General features: G+C 40.4%; 1 protein-coding gene and 1 long non-coding RNA gene across 2 annotated transcripts in view; both read right to left on the bottom strand.

Moving 5' to 3' along the window:
• Positions 1–671: 671 nt before the first annotated feature.
• The window catches only part of tdrd12 (tudor domain containing 12), a 28,462-nt gene continuing 8,686 nt past the window's right edge, over positions 672–20,447 (bottom strand). The window contains exons 15-37 of the mRNA XM_032522892.1: positions 19,968–20,033; positions 17,919–17,982; positions 16,337–16,444; positions 15,112–15,297; positions 14,767–14,920; positions 13,873–14,000; positions 13,332–13,523; positions 12,847–12,975; positions 12,168–12,285; positions 11,880–12,019; positions 11,504–11,718; positions 10,590–10,671; positions 9,558–9,739; positions 8,321–8,528; positions 6,973–7,065; positions 6,622–6,779; positions 5,694–5,987; positions 5,266–5,333; positions 4,797–4,878; positions 3,594–3,707; positions 1,143–1,296; positions 875–935; positions 672–757 (exon numbers count right to left, since the gene is read on the bottom strand). Of these exons, the coding sequence (XP_032378783.1) occupies positions 684–757; positions 875–935; positions 1,143–1,296; positions 3,594–3,707; positions 4,797–4,878; positions 5,266–5,333; positions 5,694–5,987; positions 6,622–6,779; positions 6,973–7,065; positions 8,321–8,528; positions 9,558–9,739; positions 10,590–10,671; positions 11,504–11,718; positions 11,880–12,019; positions 12,168–12,285; positions 12,847–12,975; positions 13,332–13,523; positions 13,873–14,000; positions 14,767–14,920; positions 15,112–15,297; positions 16,337–16,444; positions 17,919–17,982; positions 19,968–20,033 (3,070 nt within the window). The 3' untranslated portion in view covers positions 672–683. The remainder of the gene's footprint in view (positions 758–874; positions 936–1,142; positions 1,297–3,593; positions 3,708–4,796; positions 4,879–5,265; positions 5,334–5,693; positions 5,988–6,621; positions 6,780–6,972; positions 7,066–8,320; positions 8,529–9,557; positions 9,740–10,589; positions 10,672–11,503; positions 11,719–11,879; positions 12,020–12,167; positions 12,286–12,846; positions 12,976–13,331; positions 13,524–13,872; positions 14,001–14,766; positions 14,921–15,111; positions 15,298–16,336; positions 16,445–17,918; positions 17,983–19,967; positions 20,034–20,447) is intronic.
• LOC116693836 (uncharacterized) lies at positions 10,014–10,352 on the bottom strand. Its single transcript, XR_004333017.1, has 2 exons — positions 10,318–10,352; positions 10,014–10,158 (listed from the first exon to the last, which is right to left on the bottom strand). It is a non-coding gene; the product is annotated as an uncharacterized LOC116693836 (long non-coding RNA).

Here is a 20,447-nt window from a genome sequence, read left to right on the forward strand (position 1 = left end):
CTCTCCAAGGGCAGAGCGGTAGCAACAACTCGGAGGAAGCGCTAAAGAGTAAGCACACCAGCATGTAAACAGACCCAAAACACGTGTGTGGGTAAGTCTACACGCTGTATAATATGATGCAGCTGATTAACTAATTGGCCATCTATAGCATAGCAGCAAAATATTTCTTGCTGACCGTTTGTCTAGTCACTGAATCAATGGTGTGGGGTTGTTGTTGTTGTAGTATTGTACTGCCCCATAGTGTGAGGGTGTTCCAAAAATTGAAAATAAGAAAACATCAGGACCTGGTGAGAATATAAAAATATCAAGAAATCAGGTCTGAGAAGCCAGGAAGAAAAGCAGACTCCTTATTCCTTTGCCGGACTAAAGTGTCGGCTAAACTCTTCTATGACGTGAAAGTGTGATCTTCATTTTGCATCTCGCTTTACGCTTGAGAAAACAAACAACCCTGGGACTCAAAACGTGTTGGAGTCCGACTCTTTCAATCTTCAAGTTTACATCTTATCGGGTGGGTGGGGTCCATCCATGAGGCCCCTGGGGATCTTCATTTCAAACCAAAAAAATGAGAAATACTTGGATTGTTTTTGTACTTCAGGTTCTCTCCAATAGAAGGTAATATTCCTTTGACCCTCAGTAATATTAGATGACAAGAGGGCAAGATTGCGTTTTAGGTTTCTTCTGTTTCAGTCGCTGTCACTGTCGGTCTCAGAGTTCACGTACCAGTCGTCCTTTCCCGTGTTCTCAACAAAACACAGACCTGAAGACCAAAACGTGAACATCAGTTTCAGGACAGCAGGTATCAAAGACTACACTTTATTTGACCATATCCACAATAGTAATAATGGATTAGTCATGTTTTCAGTGCGGTTCTTACCATTCGGGGTTTTGTCTTCATCCTCGACAAAGTGATCCATGTCGTAACTCACGAAAATATTCTGTGGAAATAAAAATAACTCCTTTAAGTTCAGCATCACATTTTTGTTTTTTGTAACAACTTGGTGCAGCACAAAATCAATTCTGAAAGGCATCCAACATGTACAGCAACAACAACGGCCCAAAAAGGTTATTAAAATTATCACCTACTACTTAAAATACTTTATTTTTCAACCTGAGTATTGAAATGTATTTCTGCTGTGGACTACCTTGCTCCTGAGGAGTCTTTCCCAGTTTCCCGGCTGTTGTTTCACCAGTTTGAGAACGGGCTCGTTGGACTTCATTTCCACGCTGCAGCGGTCCGCGGCGATGTTGCCGTGAAGCTGCAGGTCGGCTCTGTAGGTCCGACCGTTCGCTCTGCCACTGAACACGAGAGAGAGAGAGAGAGAGAGAGAGAGAGAGAGAGAGAGAGAGAGAGAGAGCGACGAGAGAGGAGAGAGCGCGAGAGAGAGAGAGAGAGAGAGAGAGAGAGAGCGAGAGAGAGAGAGAGAGAGAGAGAGTCAACCCGACCACACAATGACCAAACCCCCCCCCCACTGTTTTTTTCTTCTCTGTGCTGCACACAGACGTTTCTAATTTACTGTCAGAAACATCGGTTTCCTTCAATGAAAATACAGGAGGCTCGCGCCGTACCCTGAGGCACACCTCGATCGGTCCTCGCCTCTTAACTCTCCTCAGGATGACCTTCCTCAACGTCTCGGTCAGTCAGGAAGCCGAGTCCATTGGATGGACGGACGGACGGACACACGCACACGCCAAACTCATTTTCCAAACCTTCACTTCAGGGCGGGTGCACTTAAGTTAATAAAGTCGGACTGCAACTAACTTATTTCACTTACTTATCTCAGTAAAATGTTTAAAATAACTATCACTGTTTCCCAGGACCCAAGGTGATGTCTTCAAATGTTTTATTTTGTCCAATCAACAAAATCCAGAGACAGTTGAGAATGATATAAAAGTGCCTCTGGTTTTAGGGGTCGTTGAGATATTCTTTTTACCTCTGTATATCATTTACAGGCAAAAATATACTACTGAATACTTTAAATGAGTGTTTGTGCAAACAGAAAAGCTGAATTGAGACAAAACCACAATCGAAGTGTTAGCTAACAGCGGGTTGGCAGAAGGGTGCTGTTCCCTCTGGAGTCGAGAATTAAATAACACCAATCTGTGTTGCAAATAGGCTTGTAAGCTAGTGCTGGGCGATACACCCAAGATCTTCCATTCTAATATACTGTAGATAACTCCATAACAGTGTAGCAGGTTTTCTGGTAATTCAATACATTGTCCATATAAAATAACCACAAAGTAAAGCCTATTTTTGTAAACTCCTGTGTGAATTAAATTAAAAGTCCTAAAGGATTTCCTCTTTTGATTAAGAACTTTTGTGAAAAAATTACATTATTTCCGCATAATGCAGTTTGGCCGCTGGTTTTTCAACCTCATGATATAACCGAAATACAACAATATTTACAGTACAAGATATCATTTTGACTACATATATATATCTCTGTCTTACTTCTTCTCTCGCCTTCTTCCATATCGCCCAGTGGTACTGGGGCCTTGTAGAACTTTCTCTCAATATATCACGATATCTGCTCACGTTGTGAAATGATGGGTTTTGTAAGCGGGTTAATGTTAAATCACATTGAACTATGTGGTTATGTTGAGTTAAATTATGAACACCAAACTGCAATTTTCAAATGATATTCCCTTAGGTATTTTATCTGGGAAGTTTGAGTTAATGTTATGGCCATTTTGTTTTTTTTGTGGCATTTTAGGCCTTTATTTGATAGGACAGCTTAGACATGAAAGGGGAGAGAGAGCTGGGAATGAAATTCAGCAAAGGGCCGCAGGTGGGAACCGAGCCTGCGGTCGTTGCAGCTAAGACCAAGTCTCTGTATATAGGGCATGGCATGCTCTACAAGGTGAGCTACCCAGGTGCACTCGTGTATCACAAAATCTCTTGATTTTTTCACAATTTTGGTTCCATTGAAAGACGAATGACCAAGTTGACATATTAAATTATAGCCCATATTGTAACAAAGAGTAAAGCAGGTCTCTTGGCAGATGGCATGATGACATCCAACTGTTGTATAATAATCATGTGAGACTAAATATTGATTTTAAAACACTTTATTACAGACTAAATTAATTGAGCAGCTTATGCCAACAAAAAAAACGTGCAACACTAATTATAGAAAGGTCTGTCGTAGCTGTGAGACTCTGACTATGACTCTCAAATCGTGTAAACTCTAAAAAACTCGAAACTGTGTTTAACCCTTGTGTTGTCTTCTCGTCAACCATGAAAGAAAAAGAAAAAATCTCAACACTATTATCGTTTTTTGACATTTTTTGGCACTTTTTCTATGTTGTGGATGCTTTTTTTTAATGTTTTTGTCAAAGTTATTTGATATTTCTAATGTTGACATTTTCAGCGCTTATTTCCAAGGTCCATCTTTTGTGATAAAAAAAAACAAAAAACTGAAAATGGGTCAAATTTGACTTGAGGACAACATGATGGTTAATTCACACAAACGCCGGCCATGCTGAACATGTAGCCACTCCCACCCGTGTAAAGTGCTCTGGACAAACATCTCCACTGAATGTTGAATGTGCTGAGAAGTAGGTGAGCAATCACTGGTGGTCTGCTCCTGACAGACCTGTACACGACTCTGTCGGGGTGGAAATCACAGCGCTGGCTCTCCGGGTTCGTCAGCTTCACCGTCACGATCGCACAGTCCGACGTCTGGTACCAACGGGCCTGAGGGTGGAAACTAAAACACAACCAGAGGACAAATAAATACAGTTACAGATTAGTTTATGAATGAATCTCCGGCTCAATTTGCCGGTGCCATTCAACCAGCCACATTCTGTTTGTTTGTTTGTGCGTTTATTGTAGAAAATGCTGCTGTAATAAGGTAATTTCCCCGCTGTGGGATGAATAAAGTATCATCTAATCTTTCTGCTTTATGATGAATCAGGCACAAGGCGAAAGGAGCTGATGGAATAGTGTTTAACCGTCTTTGTACGTTGTGCGACTTGTGACGACAAATGAAATTGATTGATTGAAAGACAATAAAAAAACTGTAGTTCCACTTATACAGTTTAAATCACCTACTGCTGATTTTCAAAGACAAGATCCCAACTTCACTTCTATGGAATTAACTATGTGTTCATTAACTAATGGACTAACTAAACTTAATTAACCCCCCCCACACACACACACACTTTTTGTGGTTGTATACATGCTAGGGATGCATAATATTGTTGTTTGTATTGACTGAGTGCGTGTAACCAATAATCTATCTAGCTGTCTTCACTAATATTGTGATTTCTTGACCTTTTTTTCATGATTACACTGTTTGCTTTCTCCAAGTATATATATATATATTGTTGTACGTTGCATTTATAACCACACACACACACACACACACACACACACACACACACACACACACACACCACACACACACACACACACACACACACACACACACACACACACACACACACAACACACAACACACACACACACACCACACACGATTTGTATTGCGATTTCATTTTATGCAATACTAGAAATGTTGTGATTTAATAGTTTTGTGATTTTATTTTCCTTCATTAACAAAAACAAGTTGAATAATTCACTTGTAGGGACAATGTATCACGAGACATTTCTACAAACTAAAAATAATGCACATCCCATGTCAGTCTGTCATTTATTTAATTTGTAAAGAAGAACACAACTTGTATTTTTTTTTCGTTTTTTGCTTTCGCTCTGTTTTGCTGGAAACAGATATGATGTAGTAGAATTTGTAGTAAAAAGGTATTTTCTTTTAATATCCATAGAAGGCTTGTCGTACCTTTTTGTGGAGTCATCACAGTCTCTCTCTTTAGTGCCGAGGACCTGTTGAATGTTTCTTTCATCTTCATGTGCGTTTACACCTAAACAGATACAGATCACGATTATTAACCACGATGTCTCATGTTCACATTTCATTTTTCTAAATGTGGAGGCAGTTGCATAAGTCTTGTCCTACTCTCAGAAATGGTGTTATTTAATAAATGTAATAACAAATACTATTTCATCAGCATGTGGAATGATCTGTTTCTAGTGTGTATTAAGAGTTTGAAGCAGTTTTAGAAATTAATATTAAAACGCTTCAGTTTAAAGACAGTGTCATAATAAATAAGGATGATGTATGAGAAATTATGCGGCTATTCACATTTAATAATCTACATAATCAACATGCAACGTGATGCTTCTGAGTGTCTGTCTACAATTCTTACTGAAGTTTGTACTTTATTAGGATAGACTTGTTTTGTTTTTACCATTTTCCTTGGGTTTGAGACAAGCAGCCTGGCTGGTCGCGGGGCAAAGTTCTCCTCCATCTCCGATCCTGTTTAACAAAAATCATAAAGCTTCTGTTAAGTTCTCCATTTAAAAAAATAAGAAAAAAATGCTAAAAATATTACTTCCTCAGAAGAATTTTCCGTTAAACCTCCTGATATTTCTTAATAGTTTGTGACTGTTTTAATGTGCTTATGTGAGCGTGCAATGACGGTTTTCTCTGATGACTGAGAAAACAATCTCTCAATGTGACTTTTTAAATAAATAAAGCTGTGGCACTAAGAGTTGGTTGAAAAAACTGCGTCAGAAAGGCAGATGCAGGTTAAATGTCTAACTTAATTTTCTGCTAAACTTAAATATTTCCTTAAAACTCTGTTTCTTTTTTTTTTTTACATATGAAGACACCAACCTCACGATCTGCTCAGCTGACTTCAGATCAGCGGTGTGTGCGTTTCTCAGTCCGACAGCTGTCTGGTCGGCCAACGGCTTCTTCTGAACGCACACTGGAACCAGATGGAGTCTAGCTTCCCTTGGTACTGGTGGTTCTGGGACCAGGGACCGGATCATTGGAGAAACTGGATCGAGCGGCTCGAGGTGAGGAAGTTCGCCGAGTGGATTGGCTTCAGCGGCTCTAAAGGCTTCAGCCAGAACTTCCACATCAGCTTTTATCCTGATTTCCAGGGACGCCGGACCGTTCCCCGACCTGCAAACAAGAAACGCTGCTTCATTAACCCTTTAAACTCTGCAACTCTACTCTGTATTTTTGCTTGTTGTGATGTCATTTTTTAGAGTATCGTCAAATGCATATTATCCCTAAAATCATTCGAAACTAAGCTAAAGGATTATGTGTTAAACTATAGTAATAAATAAGAGTAATGAAACAGTGTCATAATTTCTTTTTAATACAAAAATCTGATGTTTGTCAAATCTTACTGAATAATTAGAAAAAACCCAAAAAAATTCCCAAAAGATTTCTAAATGTAGAAATATGACAAAATATTTCTGAAAACTAAAAGTTACTTGAACTCTAATATGTTTCAGTTTTTGGGATATGCTAAGTGTTATGAGCAGAGTGTTAAGGTTTTATCTAGAAAAAAATGGTGTCACCCAGTTTTGCACCGAAGCCATAGCAAAAATGCGGACTAGAGACTGAATGCTCTAGCTGTTCCGGTTTTAATTTCAGAACAATTTAAACATGATCACGTAACCAACGACCTCCCTCGCTGCTGCTGCCGGCAGGACGTCCGTTCTCGGTGACTTGAGCAAAAATGGCTGCTATACTCTGGCATTTAACCCACCATTTAGGCCACTACTGGGACAGTTGAGTGTTTCCTTACCCGTTAATGTGACCCGCCTCTTGGCTCTCCTGGCAGAGAGCCTTCAGCAGGTCCAGATGCTCCGGGTTGCTGGTTCCCATCCCCGTGTTCAATATCTCCGACTGCACGTTGTATTCATTGATCACAGTTTTCATACCCGGCACCTTGGTCACACGGACCTTGATAGAGAAAAAAACAGAAAATATACAGACTGAAATATGCTGACAAAATCATTTTTTATCTACTTTGGACTTTTGGAGAAACCCGAAACTGTAAAAAGTGGACAGTCTACAGCACCTAAGAAACATTTTTTCCCCCCCAGATAGTTTATCTGTCCAATAATAACCCACTGACTGAATGGTAAAAACTTACCATGGGATCAACAAAAACAGTGTTTCCCAGGCTGAAGACTGCTTTGGCTCGGTGCTGCAGGCCTCGGATCTTCAGGCTGAGCGCCCTGGTGACCTATGAGCCGAAAAAAAAAAAAAAATGTCCCTTTACATATTGTAACCACCAAAAGCCTGCTGTCCTCACACAGGAATGATCTTTCTAATTAAGAGCATGCAGTCTAGAACAAGGGAAGGAATAAATCTGAGCATCAATAATTGCAGATTTGATTCAGGCTGTGAGCCTCAAGACACCTGAGGCCTGTACTAGGAATCGAGATCAACATGCCCTGGATTACTTACCGTTACCGGTCTTTAGTAACCTAACAACCGCGGTCCTGTATAACCGGTGTCACGACGGTGGTTAACAACCAGTTCAATCAACCCAGGGTTTCCCAATCCAGCGGCGTGCATTCACATAAAAGCGGCAATGTTTGCAGAGCATGACCAATCACAAACATCTACTACCAGAGCAGCATATTTTCCATAAGAGCAAACTATAATTCTACACAAATATGAAGAAAACAGACACGGATTTACAGGCAAAACGCATTACAATCGCTACTTCCTAAAACAGGAAGGAAAGCTGGCAAAAAACAACGTTGTGAATTAATGCGTAAATCACTTATCAACACTTATCAATATCTCTTCCTCATCAATCAAGATCTGATCATAATTACACTTGTCCTTTCCATAAACTGGTTGCTTTAGCATATTATTTCAGTTGCTACTTTGGCCATGGGAAGCAATCGTGAGAGCAAATTAAAAAAAATATATATACATAGAAACATAATTCAAATGTGCGCATTGGCAACACATGGCTCAAGAAGCCAATCTATAAGAAATCCCGTAGGCTAAACTCACTCAGCCAACATGTGAATATGTTTTTTAATTTACTAATGTAATCACCAAACCCACCAGACTCCATTTAATCAGTACTTTTATGATCATAAAACACAAATAGCCTACGTGATTCCCACCGCTTAAAATATATCCTTCGGTGATGGCGTTGTCAGTCGAGGATTGACCAGTAGGCGGTGCTTTTACGCGGGTTGATCTCCAACATAACCTGCTCCCAACCAGGTTAGGTTGGTCAGGTGTTCAGCCTAAGTTACCGTGGTGATTTAACCCGGTAACAAGTGATCCACCGTTGTGATACAAAAAAAAAAAAGAAAAAGAAACCTGGGTTGAACCTGAAGTTGCCTCGTTAACACCAAATCTTGCTTTGTAGTACAGGCCTCTGATGTTCTCACTCTGGTAAATTAATAGAGCACAGGGATATTGAGGATGTGTTTGTGTATTTGAGAGCAAAGTGAGGCACTGGGAATAAAAACCTTGGGGTGCCAGTCGGCCTCGGCGTCGACCGGTTTGACCCGGCACACGATGATCTCCACGGCCTGGCCGGGCAGAGAGTGGAACTGCTCCGGGAGCTGGAGGATCTGATGGGATTTCACCTCCTCCTCCTTTCCCACATCAATGAAATGAACAAAGACGCTGAAAAACAGCCGGTCGCCTCTGTCTGGGACGGACAGAATCTTCACCCTGCCGCATGGAGCACAACAGTTCTCAAAGTGAAATGAGCTTCGGAGTAAAATCCAGTAAAAAATAAATAAAAACTTACATTGAGAGAAATTAATTTAACATAGTTTGTTGGTAGCTAAGACACTAACAACACCCACTCTGCTTCACTAACAGAATATCATGATTAATCTGTGCAATTTCATACAGGGCAATATTTCATATTTAACATTCCATTTCATTACTGTGCAATATTTATCTATTTGTTTTATACTCATCTCCTTTCACACAATGTGTATTCAAGCCATTTTTATAATGCATCCAGTTGCTCTCTGGACGTGCACCTGCAACCCCCCCCTTTTTTTTTTTTTTTTTCTCAATTTTTGACTTTTGATGTCAACACTGCCTTTACAGTGTTGCACACAATATAAGACCAATATAAATATCAAAATCAAAAATTGAGAAAAAAAAAAAAAAAAGGGGGTTGCAGGTGCAGTCCAGAGAGCAACTGTATCCATTTATAAAAATGCTTGAATACACATTGTGTAAAGGAGATGAGTATAAAACAAATAGATAAATATTGCACAGTAATGAAATGGAATGTTAAATATGAAATATTGCCCTGTATGAAATTGCACAGATTAATCATGATATTCTGTAGGTTGTTGTATATTTAGGTTGCTTGAATCTCATTGCACAGGTACTGTGTACTTGTGCATAATGACAATAAAAGCATTCTATTCTATTAAACAAATAGCATTTGGGCTTCGGGTGTTTCAAGCTGTGCAATTAAAACGCTGTCAGTTTATTGGCTTTTGTGTTCTAGTTGTGTGGTTTTGTTATGGTTCATTTGTGAAAAAAACATTACACTTGCGAGAATAATAATCATGCCACGTTTCCCTGAATCGTGCAGACCTATAACAGACTATTTTACAGCATGGTATTAGTACTTTTACTTATTGGCTTCTTTTACTTTAGTAAAGGATCTGAATACTTCTTCCACCGCTGTTTTCAAGCCTGCAAATCACGTTATTTTCAGATTTAACGTCAGACCTGTGGAAAACCTCGTCCTCCTGCACAGCGTATAAGCCTCCCTCCAGCACCTCATGGACTCTAGGTTTCTTGTCTGCATAGTACGAAGTCATCTCAGACGCCATGCTCCGGAAACCTCCGTCCTCCTTCTGGACAATACGACCGTAGAACACCGATGCCGTCTTGATGTAAATAGGCACAACCTGGGAGCGTTTAACAGATGTAAACATTTACTTACAAGCGCAATCATGGATTTTGAAGGTGCAACAAACAAAATCGTTGCATAATTTTTTTAAATTCAACATCAGAAAAAGTACGGTTTTAATCAACAATTTTTTGGATTAAAGTACTCATATGCTTTTTGGCTTTTACCCTTTCCTTTGTGTGTATTACGTGTTTTTTATGCACAAAGTGAAAAAGCCAAAAGTCCCCCCCCACCCCACCAAAGGGACGTACCACCTCCAACAGGAAACACTGTTCACAAACTGCTCCAAACAGCTCTGTTGTAGTCCAGCCTGTACTTCCGTGACGAACACGTGTCACGTTTTAACATGTTAAGGTCGCCTAGCTGGTAGCGTGGCAAGCCCTCATCCTCTGCTTCTGACTGGCTAGTAGTCCTTACCTAGGTACTGTCAGGGCCCTCATCCTCTGCTCCTGACTGGCTAGTAGTCCTTACCTAGGTACTGTCAGGGCCCTCATCCTCTGCTTCTGACTGGCTAGTAGTCCTTACCTAGCTACTGTCAGGGCCCTCATATGCTCCTGACTGGCTAGTAGTCATTACCTAGCTACTGCGCATGTGCGACTCCCAACAAAGATGGAACAGAAGTGAGATGTCTCACTCTGGAGCTAAAACAGAGAGCTCAACACACAGGTTGAAAAGAGGAGCTGCAGCAATTTGAAGCACAACAAAAATATGGTGTTTTTTGAAAATTAAAACATAAAAACCTAGTCTGGTACAACCTCTAAATACAATTAAGAAAATGAGCATAATATGAGCACTTAAAAAAAAGGCGAGGAACACATAATACATAGTGAGCACTGTGAATTCCTCACTTCTATGACTCCTGAAGCAGGGAGCACAGACTGATCCAGCTGTGGAACGTATCTGTGACGGTCGGGGCAAACACTGCTGTCTCTGCAGAGGAAAACACACAATCACAACATGTGGTTCAATTTCTTTATTATTATTTTTCTTTTAAATCTGCAAAAAAAGCTATTTTACCCAAACTGAGACAGACCTGGGACAGAGGATTTGAACCATAATATACGGATGCAAACATTACTCCAAAAGTCTACAACAACTTGAGACAATCATACTATCTTGGTAAGGGAGCGTTACCATTTGTAATGAACAGCTGTAGTTTGTTCAGGGTGAAAACATGAAGGTTGTGTAGTGTCCAAGGTTGGGATGAAATATTTACTTACTTTCATTTCTAAAATGTCAGAAAATACACAATGCAATCACCAATTTGTCTGAGCCCAAAATAAACAAAACATTTGAGAAGCTGCAACCACTTCATGTTTGGTGTTTTGATTGAAGACTAAATGGATTCATCCATTATCAGATTTTGTTATGGTTTCTGTCTCTTAAAAAGGTAGTTCCTCCTTGCTTATGTTGCACCAAATGCTTGTTCTTGGGGGGGGGGGGGAACTGTTGGGTCTTTGTAAATTATTGAGTGAGGTGTAGACCTACTCTATCTGTATCGTGTCCTGAGATAACTCTGGTTAAGATTACACACTATAAATGAACTTAAATTGAATTCATTGACTTTCTGAGGATTTGTCATCAATGAATGAATTGACTCATTGTTTAACTGTCCTTATGTATATTTGGTTTTTCATTTTTGCCTTTACAGATTATAGACTAAGGATTAAGCATTGAACTCACCACATCAAATATCAACATAAATGTCAAAATCTAAACCACAGAGCAAGTTATGTTTATTTGAAGAAGTGGAAATACTGACCTGCAGACTCCAAAGCTCTTGAGGTAGCTGCAGAAAGGCTTGTTGGTCTTCTGGTTTTCCCGGGCCGCATGGACGCCCTGTGCGAATGACAGCAGCTCAGGGGGCAACAGGGCGTTGGTTCGCCCCAGGTAACGCAGGACCCCGACTACATGACTGGCGTTCCTCTCAGAGATCAGCAGCACCGACCTGGAGGGATGAGGGCTCCCCGTTTGATCCTGAGAAGAACCCATTGGTAAGAAATTTGGGAAATGCAAACAAAAATTTCCTCAAGGGTACCTTGTAGCTGCAAACGTGGATACTGAAACTGTGGTTATGGTGATGCATTTGTATAGGAATAGATGATTTTATCTACTAAATGTATGCCGTGTGTTCTTACTCGTTCAGAAAGGTTTCTGAAGTTCTCCGCCATGCAGAATAGCCGTTCGCCGAATACTTTGGGGGAAGTAGGGAAGCTATAATGGACCACACAAGTTGCATCTCTGATTCCCAGGCACTTCAGACACTTGTTGTTGGTCACTATTGTCCAAAGGTCAAACACAACGACAACAAAAAGACAAGTAGCACTGTTAATGTTCAGGGAAAATGGCTCTAGATGTCTGTGCTGTTGATAACAGTCTCTATGTGAGAAGTTTCCTTATATACAGTGTGTAAATGTCCAGTTTACCCAGAATAACATGAGTGCTGGGCCCAATGTCCTTCCTCCACTGCTGAATGACAAAGTCAAACTCGTGTGTTAAACCCTCGTGGGTCTTGAGGCAGAATGCTGATTTGTTGCTCACGGCCTGAAGTTTAGAAATGACACTGGTTAGTTTAACGAAAACAGCCCTTTCGTGGAACTTTCCACTATCAGTGCACTTCATCTGTAGATTATGCATGTGAATGAAGAGTGGTAATGACAGAGGATTTTTCTACTTCTGCTAATAAGAGACTGTCCAAACCAAAACGTAACCCATCTTGTTGCTGGCATTTTAATGCATTTATTATTTATAAAAGGGCTTTTTACAACCCCCAAGGACACTTTACAGAGTTTTAAAAAAAGAAATTTACACACTAAAATCCACAGAAAATCAAAAATTACAAGCAGCTCTCAAAAGAAATGTGAAGGCTGCTGTGGCAAATTGGAATTTCTTTACATTTACATAAAGTAAAATGTGTTTCCTAATTTGTCAGGGTGCTAATTTGCAGCCGAGACAAACTCACACAACTTTGTATTATTCTTAACAGTGTGCTTCACAGTAGGATAAGACTGAATGTAGGTTTACTTATCTGTCGAGCTCATATTAGTCCTAAATCAAAAGGTTTAACCACAGTAATGTGCAGTATTACTGAAGCAGTTGTTTCACCTTGAACACGTCTTCAACCTCCTGAGCAGAGTTGGTTACGATCAGAGTCTTCTGGCCGACATCGGGGTTGAAATCCAATGCACCCAACAGTACTGAGACCTTGCTGCTCTCTAGAGTCATGAGGATGCTCTGTAGGAAGACAAACATTTCCCTAAACTGAGAATCTTGTCAGATGTCAGAACATATAGCTGAGCATTAGTCTACACACTGCAGCGTATGACAGCAGCTTCTCTGTACATTTTATATGTGCGTAGTCCCACAGACGGTGAAGAATAAGTAGACAGTTTGGAGTAATTTACAATTATGTTGACCTTAAAATTAACATTTCTTTCCAAACTTTCAAAGCTTGGCTTGCATTGTGATTATAAAAAAACGATAAACATCAGTTGAAAGTTATTTTACTGCACTGTTTGGATCTGAGCTTAAAATGTTGAATAAAACATAAGGATTAAAAGTTGTAATTACTGGTGATAATTGGAACTGACCTGCTGAACGTTACCATAGAGAGCAGCTTCCTCGGGGACAGTCATGACAATGCAGGGGTATGGCATGTGATTGGCTAACAAACCCTCCATGTGACTGTTCCATCTTTTCGCCACAGCGACGAGTTGCTGAGGACAGGAAGCCTTCTCCTCGCTGGTGGTCACCTTCTGGAAATGCTGCAAAATGGTCGCCATCTAACAGGAGAACATTCATGTGAAAGGTGTAGAGATGTTTGACTTTGGGTGGAAAGGCAGAACATGTTGATGCAACCATTCATGAAATAACTTTAAAAGTTTAGAGAATTAACCTAGTTATAAAAAAATCCTTAAAAAAAAAGTCATAAACAAGACATAAAATAAGGATAATGTGTGGATTAGGTGCAGTTTGGAGCCATGTTCTGTCCCTCTTTCAAGTATTTAGTCTGTGTGTGGTCTAAGAGTAAACAAATAAATCTGAATTCTGAATCAGAACCATCTTCCTAAACTAAATGTTAACAGCCTGTTAGCAGCTACTGTTGAGTGTGAATGATGAGTAGACGGTCACCTGATCCGGAGCGAGAGAAAACAGCTGGTCGGCCTCGTCCAGCACGAGGTGGTACATACGCAGGAACATGAAGCAGTGGCAGGACAGCAGACGGACAAAACTAAACGGAGTGGTCACTAAAACCAAGCCTGGGGGAAAAAAAATAGAAAATCTTGGCAATTACATTATATTAGATTAGACAGCAGCAGCATTTTCTTCAATAACAGCAAAAAAAAAAAAAGTAAACACACAAGAAATACAGGCAAAACAATAGACAATGATTATATGGTAGACTGAAAGTAAGCAAAACTCGCGTCAAATAAAAGGTATTTTAAAGTGCGGTTGCCATGATACAAGACACAATATTGCGGTGTAAGTGACGTTAAAATTAAATTGCATGTGTAATTAGAGTAATGAAGCAAGAGTCGGTAGCATACTATAAATTATATTAACCTGTGACCATAAATATTGAAAAGTAAGTACTTGTAATAAAAGAATATAAATACCGATAATAAAGATGACTACCTTAGTTTAGGATAATCTTACTTATAAGCAAACACATGCATTTGGGGATTTTCCATTATAACCTAGTCTATATCCATGATGTTCCACTTCCGGGATCGTTACCTTCTGCTGAAATTTTCTGATACACGACTAAAACAACTTTTGAACGTACCCATGTTCCACCAAAACAAGTTCCTTCCTGCGGCTATTTTACAGAGGCACCGTTGCTTGATTGTGACAATTGTGGTTGATTTAAAGAAATGCCAATAAACACGTTTTTGCTTTGTGGAATAGCCAGAACCTCCTCCGCAGCCCTTTGGAGGAAGGTCTGGCAAAGCAAGACTTATTATAACCCAACATATATGGAGTCCTCAGCTGATCACTAGCAGACTGAGATTTTGCTTTGCTCACAGTTTTTGGGGATCCTGACATCCTTGGCCTCGTCTTTGCCGACGCCCAGCAGCAAGATACTAGGGTGGAGGACTCTGGTGGCCTTGATCTCATCCAGCAGGTCATACACTGCCTGGGCCTTCTCCCAGCCCGGACACAGCAGCACTGCTATGGGCTGAACATCACAGAACGTACAGATCCAAATAATTAGCGCACAATCCTCTGACAAAAGAAGTCTTACAATAGCTAAACGACCAACTGAACACTCAATAAAATCATGGTGCTGTATAAAGGATGTGCGCTGCAAAACATTTTTTTTTTTTTTTTAAATACAGCATTAACAACATGTATTTCTGATGTACTCACCCCTGAGGTAGAGGTGAGGCAGGTGAAGATGGAGTTGAGAAGGATGTGGGAGAGCAGCGGGGCGATGTAGCTGAGTGGCTGGTCAGCGTTTTGGGCAACGATGAAAGTGTTGCATCCTCGAGCCACAGCTGGCCAGCTGTACCGGTCAGCTGGAGACAGAGTGCTGTACTGCTTCTTCCGCAACACCTGGAGACATACCGGTCACTATGTCAAACTCAGGTGGAGTTTGAATATGTACAGTAGCTTAAGATGTTTTAATAGCTTTTTTTTTTCCCCTCCTGATACCAATTTGCAGTGACAAAATCTGGCCGTTGACAGAGACATTTAAGCGTTCAGTATACTCGCCATTCCCAATCTGTTGCGCGACAGCGTGACATCATGAGAGCGCCCTAACTACTTACACTTGTGAACTCTATTTATACCTGAACAGAGGTGTTGCAACTGAGGAAAGGCTACGACTTTGCTATTTCTACAGACTAGAAGAAAAAGGTAAACAAAGGCAGAACTGGCAGCAGCATTTACGACAGTGTCATCAGTGGCTAGGTGATAGGAAGAACAGCTGATAATGATCCTGCTTGTAAAGAAATGAAGAAAAAGAAGGTGAACGCTCATCCTTTGAATAATGCCAGACATAAATATGGTGAGTTCAATATCTTACTGAACAAATGAGGCTGATACACAAAGAGAAGCACTTCGATTACTTCAGAGTGTCTGCATACCGATTCGATGACCTAGTTCGTCAGATTAAGCCTTTCATTCACAAAATTCATAAAAAATAAGTCATTGTAACCCCGTAAGGTTACAAGAGAGACTTGCAGTCACTCAGAGTCCTGGTATCCGGCTGCCCTCAAACTCGTCCATGCTTCCTGTTTCTGCTTTGTCGTGCGCTGCTGAAAAAGTGGTAACCCAAGTCATTTTGACGTCACATTGGCGAGCGACAGGTCGGGAACAGCAACTGTAAAGAGGCCTTTACACACACCTAGCTAAGAACTTATCCTCTTTTATGGTTGTATACATGCTAGGGATGCATAATTTTGTGGTTTGTATTGACCGAGTGCTTGTAACCAATAATCTATCTAGCTGTCCTCACTAAAATTGTGATTTTGTGACCTTTTTTCTTCTTCATTATACATGTTATTTGTGACATTTTTGCTTTCCCAAGTATATATTGTTGTACCGTTGCATTTTATATGCAACACGCTATTGTAACACATATTTTTGTTACCCAGCGGAGAGCCTCTGTCATGGGGCCATCGTCCAGGCCGGTGCAGGGCTCCACGGGGAGGGCAGAGTGCAGCAGAATCCCACTTCTCCTCGGATCACTGGCAACAACCTGAGACAGACATGAGAGACAGTAAATATTAGGGCTGCAGGATATGAGGAAAATATGCGTTCAGGGTGGGAAATTCACTTTTGCCCAATTTTCCCAGCCACTTATAGTTTCACCAGCCAGTTTTTTCTGGAATTCAAATCTATGAAAGGAAAATACACTAGCATATGTTGACCTGCTTCAATACATTATTTTTTTTATCATTAATACATATTTTAATAATATAGGCAAATTAAAAACAAATTGCCTTTATTGCCACACTCTGCTCCTGGGGTTCCGTCTTCGCCACCTGTATGGCGGGACATTTGATATGACACCTGGAGGACATGTGGTCTTTTATTGCCTCTAATTTAGGGTTAGTTGATCCTCTAACAAACACATTTTTTGCATTTTCTGACGACGCGTAGGTTCGACAGTGCACGGACTGGTCGTCGGGAAGGCAGGCTAACCAGTCCCTCGTTTTCCCTTCGTCATCAACGCACCACTTGTTCAAAAAGTTCCTTCTCTTCTTCTTTACTTCGCCCTCAACAGTTTATATATTCGTAGCTACTGCTGACTCCGCGGCGGCCCTCTTAACACCGAGGATATGTTGCCACAATTTTTAACCAATAATTTTCCCTTTTGTCTGTACCTTAGCTCAGCTGTTTGTGTGTCACGGACTGAAAACCACTCCACCAACCACTGAGGCTGGTATACAAGGAGAAGTCGCCCGCCACTTTTAAAAGTACCCGCCGTTGGCTGGTTATAATTTTCCACCCTGTATGCATTGTTGAATATCGCGATAACAATATTACTTAACAGATATCAAAGGGTTCTACTGTTCTTCTACAACAATTTGCTTGTTAAAGAGAAAACAGGTAAAAAAGAAATCATTTCTAACGTTCTCTTATTGAACAAATAACTGAAAATAAAAGGCACCGCTATAAAAAGAATGACCGTTACATTTTTAATTTTTTTTTCAATTAATACAACACAAAACCTTAGTGTCTTACGCGATATGTCGCAGTCTTTCGTGATGCGTTTATTGTGCAAGTTGATATTGCAATGACAATAAAGCACTGTATATTGTATAACCTTAGTAAATATAGTGGTAACATCATAAAGACTGATGTTCTGGTGTCACATAGATGGTATATCAGCAGCTCAGGTCAAACAGTAACAGCTGCAAAAAGATGTTTTTTCCTTTCAATTTTGTCTTAAAATGACCAATACATAAACTAGAGTTTAACAAAATAATGCACTTTTATGAAGAAAAAAAACAAACCTTTGTATAAACCTTTAGGAAAAAGAATCTGAGGTGGTACTTGTACCTAATTCATGTTTTTTTAAAGCCAACATCCCCTGACTTAGCTAACATGTATTAACAGGCAGCAAACATAACAGATTTGCTTGATGATTTCAGTCGAGCAGTTTTGGCGATAAAACTCATAGCAAACTCATTTTTTTTCTAAAAAAAATGAGACGAGAAAAAACCTACTGTGTCATCTGCAGCAGCGTCTGGATCGAGGTTCAAAGGCTCCGGATTCAACCACTCCAAAAACCTGCATCAGAAACATTAGTATTACAAAATCTTGGATGTGATGTATCTATAAATTCGAGTCATCTCTGAGTGTGCGTGTCCCCGCATGCGCAGAACAGCAGCGAGGGCGGGGCCACATCGCTACCTGGGATTGAAAAAAGCCAAGCTGAGCTGCAGCTTTATTTAGATAAATCTGTAAAATATACACTGGGACCCATCAATCGGCCCTTTCCAAACAGGCACGCGCTCCAAACGGGCACAATTAGCATCGAAAATACACAAAAATGTTCATGTATTTTTTGCTCTGACAAGCCACCAGAAGTCAGAAACCAGTGTTTCCCACACATAGATTAATTGGTGGCGGTGCGCCACAGTCAACGCTGGCTGCCACATATTGCGTTTCATTATTAATATTTTTTTAACACAATTTAAAACACAACACCTGGACTCCAACTTGCTGCTGACCTTCTACCGCTCATCCATCGAGAGCCTGCTGACCTACTGCATCACAGTATGGTACGGCAGCTGCACCGTGGCAGACAGGGAGAGGCTGCAGAGGGTTGTAAGGTCAGCACAGAAGATCACCGGCTGCCCTCTCCCCTCCCTGACGGACATCTACACCTCCCGCTGCCTCAGCAGAGCAGAGAACATCATAAAGGACAGCTCCCACCCCGGCTCTGATCTGTTTGACCTGTTGCCCTCAGGAAGGCGCTACAGGTGCATCAGAGCACGGACCAACAGACTCAAGAACAGTTTCTTCCCGAAGGCCATAACCACCCTGAACTCACCCCTGAACTCACATATGCACTGACTCCACTCCACAGCCCCCCCCGGCCCCCGGACTGTCTTCTTCATTCCGTCCGACTGTGCAATATTATTGTTATACTGTTACTGTTATATAATACCTCATAGGACACTGGAATCTGTGCAATTTCGTTTCATACAGTGCAATATTTAATACAATAACCTTTCCATTACTGTGCAATATTTATTTACTATTATTAGTACTTAAAAACTATTATTAGTACTTAATCATTTCATTCCATCACTGTGCAGTATTATTTATTGAGTGTTAACACTTACCTATGCTTATTCAAGCTGATTTATATATGTATACTTGACAGTCACTACACTTTATATCTTTGACTTTATATTTTTGATATTTTATACTGTTATATTCTTATATTTTTTTGTGTCAACGCTGCAAAGGGATTGCTTTAATCTCGTTGCACAAGTACCGTGTACTTGTGTATAATGACAATAAAGGCTTTCTCTTCTATTCTAACACGTATTTCCTTTAGCAAATTTCTTTTCCCTCGTCCGTCTATCACTGACGTGGACTCTGCAAGCCATTTTTGTTAGTATGGCTTACTCGCACAAATAAAAGGAAATGGAGAGACATGATGATTGTTAGTTAGTTTCATGGTGATCACTTTAGAGACAGACACACCCAAACACACACGCAAACAGACACGCCATGAAAACCAGACAAGACGGATGGCTAAATTCACAAGTTTACAAAAGGTTGGTATGTTGTGAACACTTTTACAAAACCACACATTAAAAAGTGCTATAAAAATATTTTATATTCTGAATACAATGTTTTCAGTGTGTTAATGTTGGAGTCCCAACCCGACCCTTATTAACAAGCAAGCGAATGCGCCTGCTTTAGAAAGTTAAATAGTCACAAGTTAACGGTAAAACGCAGTTGGATTGTTGAGGTCAAAACACTAAATGTAGCAGCTGTGAATCAAATAAACTTATTATGAATGTCATTTTTTTTTTTTTATACTTTTACACTGAATGTTTGCTGCTTCAATCCAGATGAGTGTTGAAAAGTATTTTCCACAACTGAAAAAGGCCCGTTACTGAGAATGGATGAGTGCTGAGGATGAGAACCAGCCTGAACCGGCAGTATCAGTTGAACAGCCTGACCAGTGTAATTAATTATGTTTTTAATTTTTGTTAATTTGTTTGTGAATCCTTCCCCTCTGAGCTGCAGCTCACCGTGAACAGACCCAGTCGTCTTCACTCCTGCACGTCTTCTCTGCTGGTCCCGACTCCCCCGATCTACTGAAACAAAAGATCAATGGAGACGATCAATTGGACACACAAAATTAACTTTCCACCTGGTATGAGAATGTATGTGGTATGCAGGCAGCATCTTAATCTTATCTTTTAGATTTCATTTTAAAAAGGATCACATTTACACCTGATAGTCACACTGTAATGTAGTCATGCTGTAACAGATATGGGTTTAATGTTGGGAAAGAACGCTTTAACATAGCGAGTGCAGAACGTTTTATTTCATTTTATTCTATTTATTGATCCCAGTGGGGAAATTAGGATTTACACTCTGTGTACACTTTGTTAGAATCACTACACGCAGGACTGAAATACACACACACACGCTCATTCATTCATGCAAAAATGGAGAGATGTTAGAGTGAATGGGCTGCCAGCTGGACCAGCTGTGTGTGTGGGGGG

Source organism: Etheostoma spectabile, chromosome 8 (genome assembly GCF_008692095.1).
Source record: "Etheostoma spectabile isolate EspeVRDwgs_2016 chromosome 8, UIUC_Espe_1.0, whole genome shotgun sequence".
Classification (NCBI taxonomy): domain Eukaryota; kingdom Metazoa; phylum Chordata; class Actinopteri; order Perciformes; family Percidae; genus Etheostoma; species Etheostoma spectabile.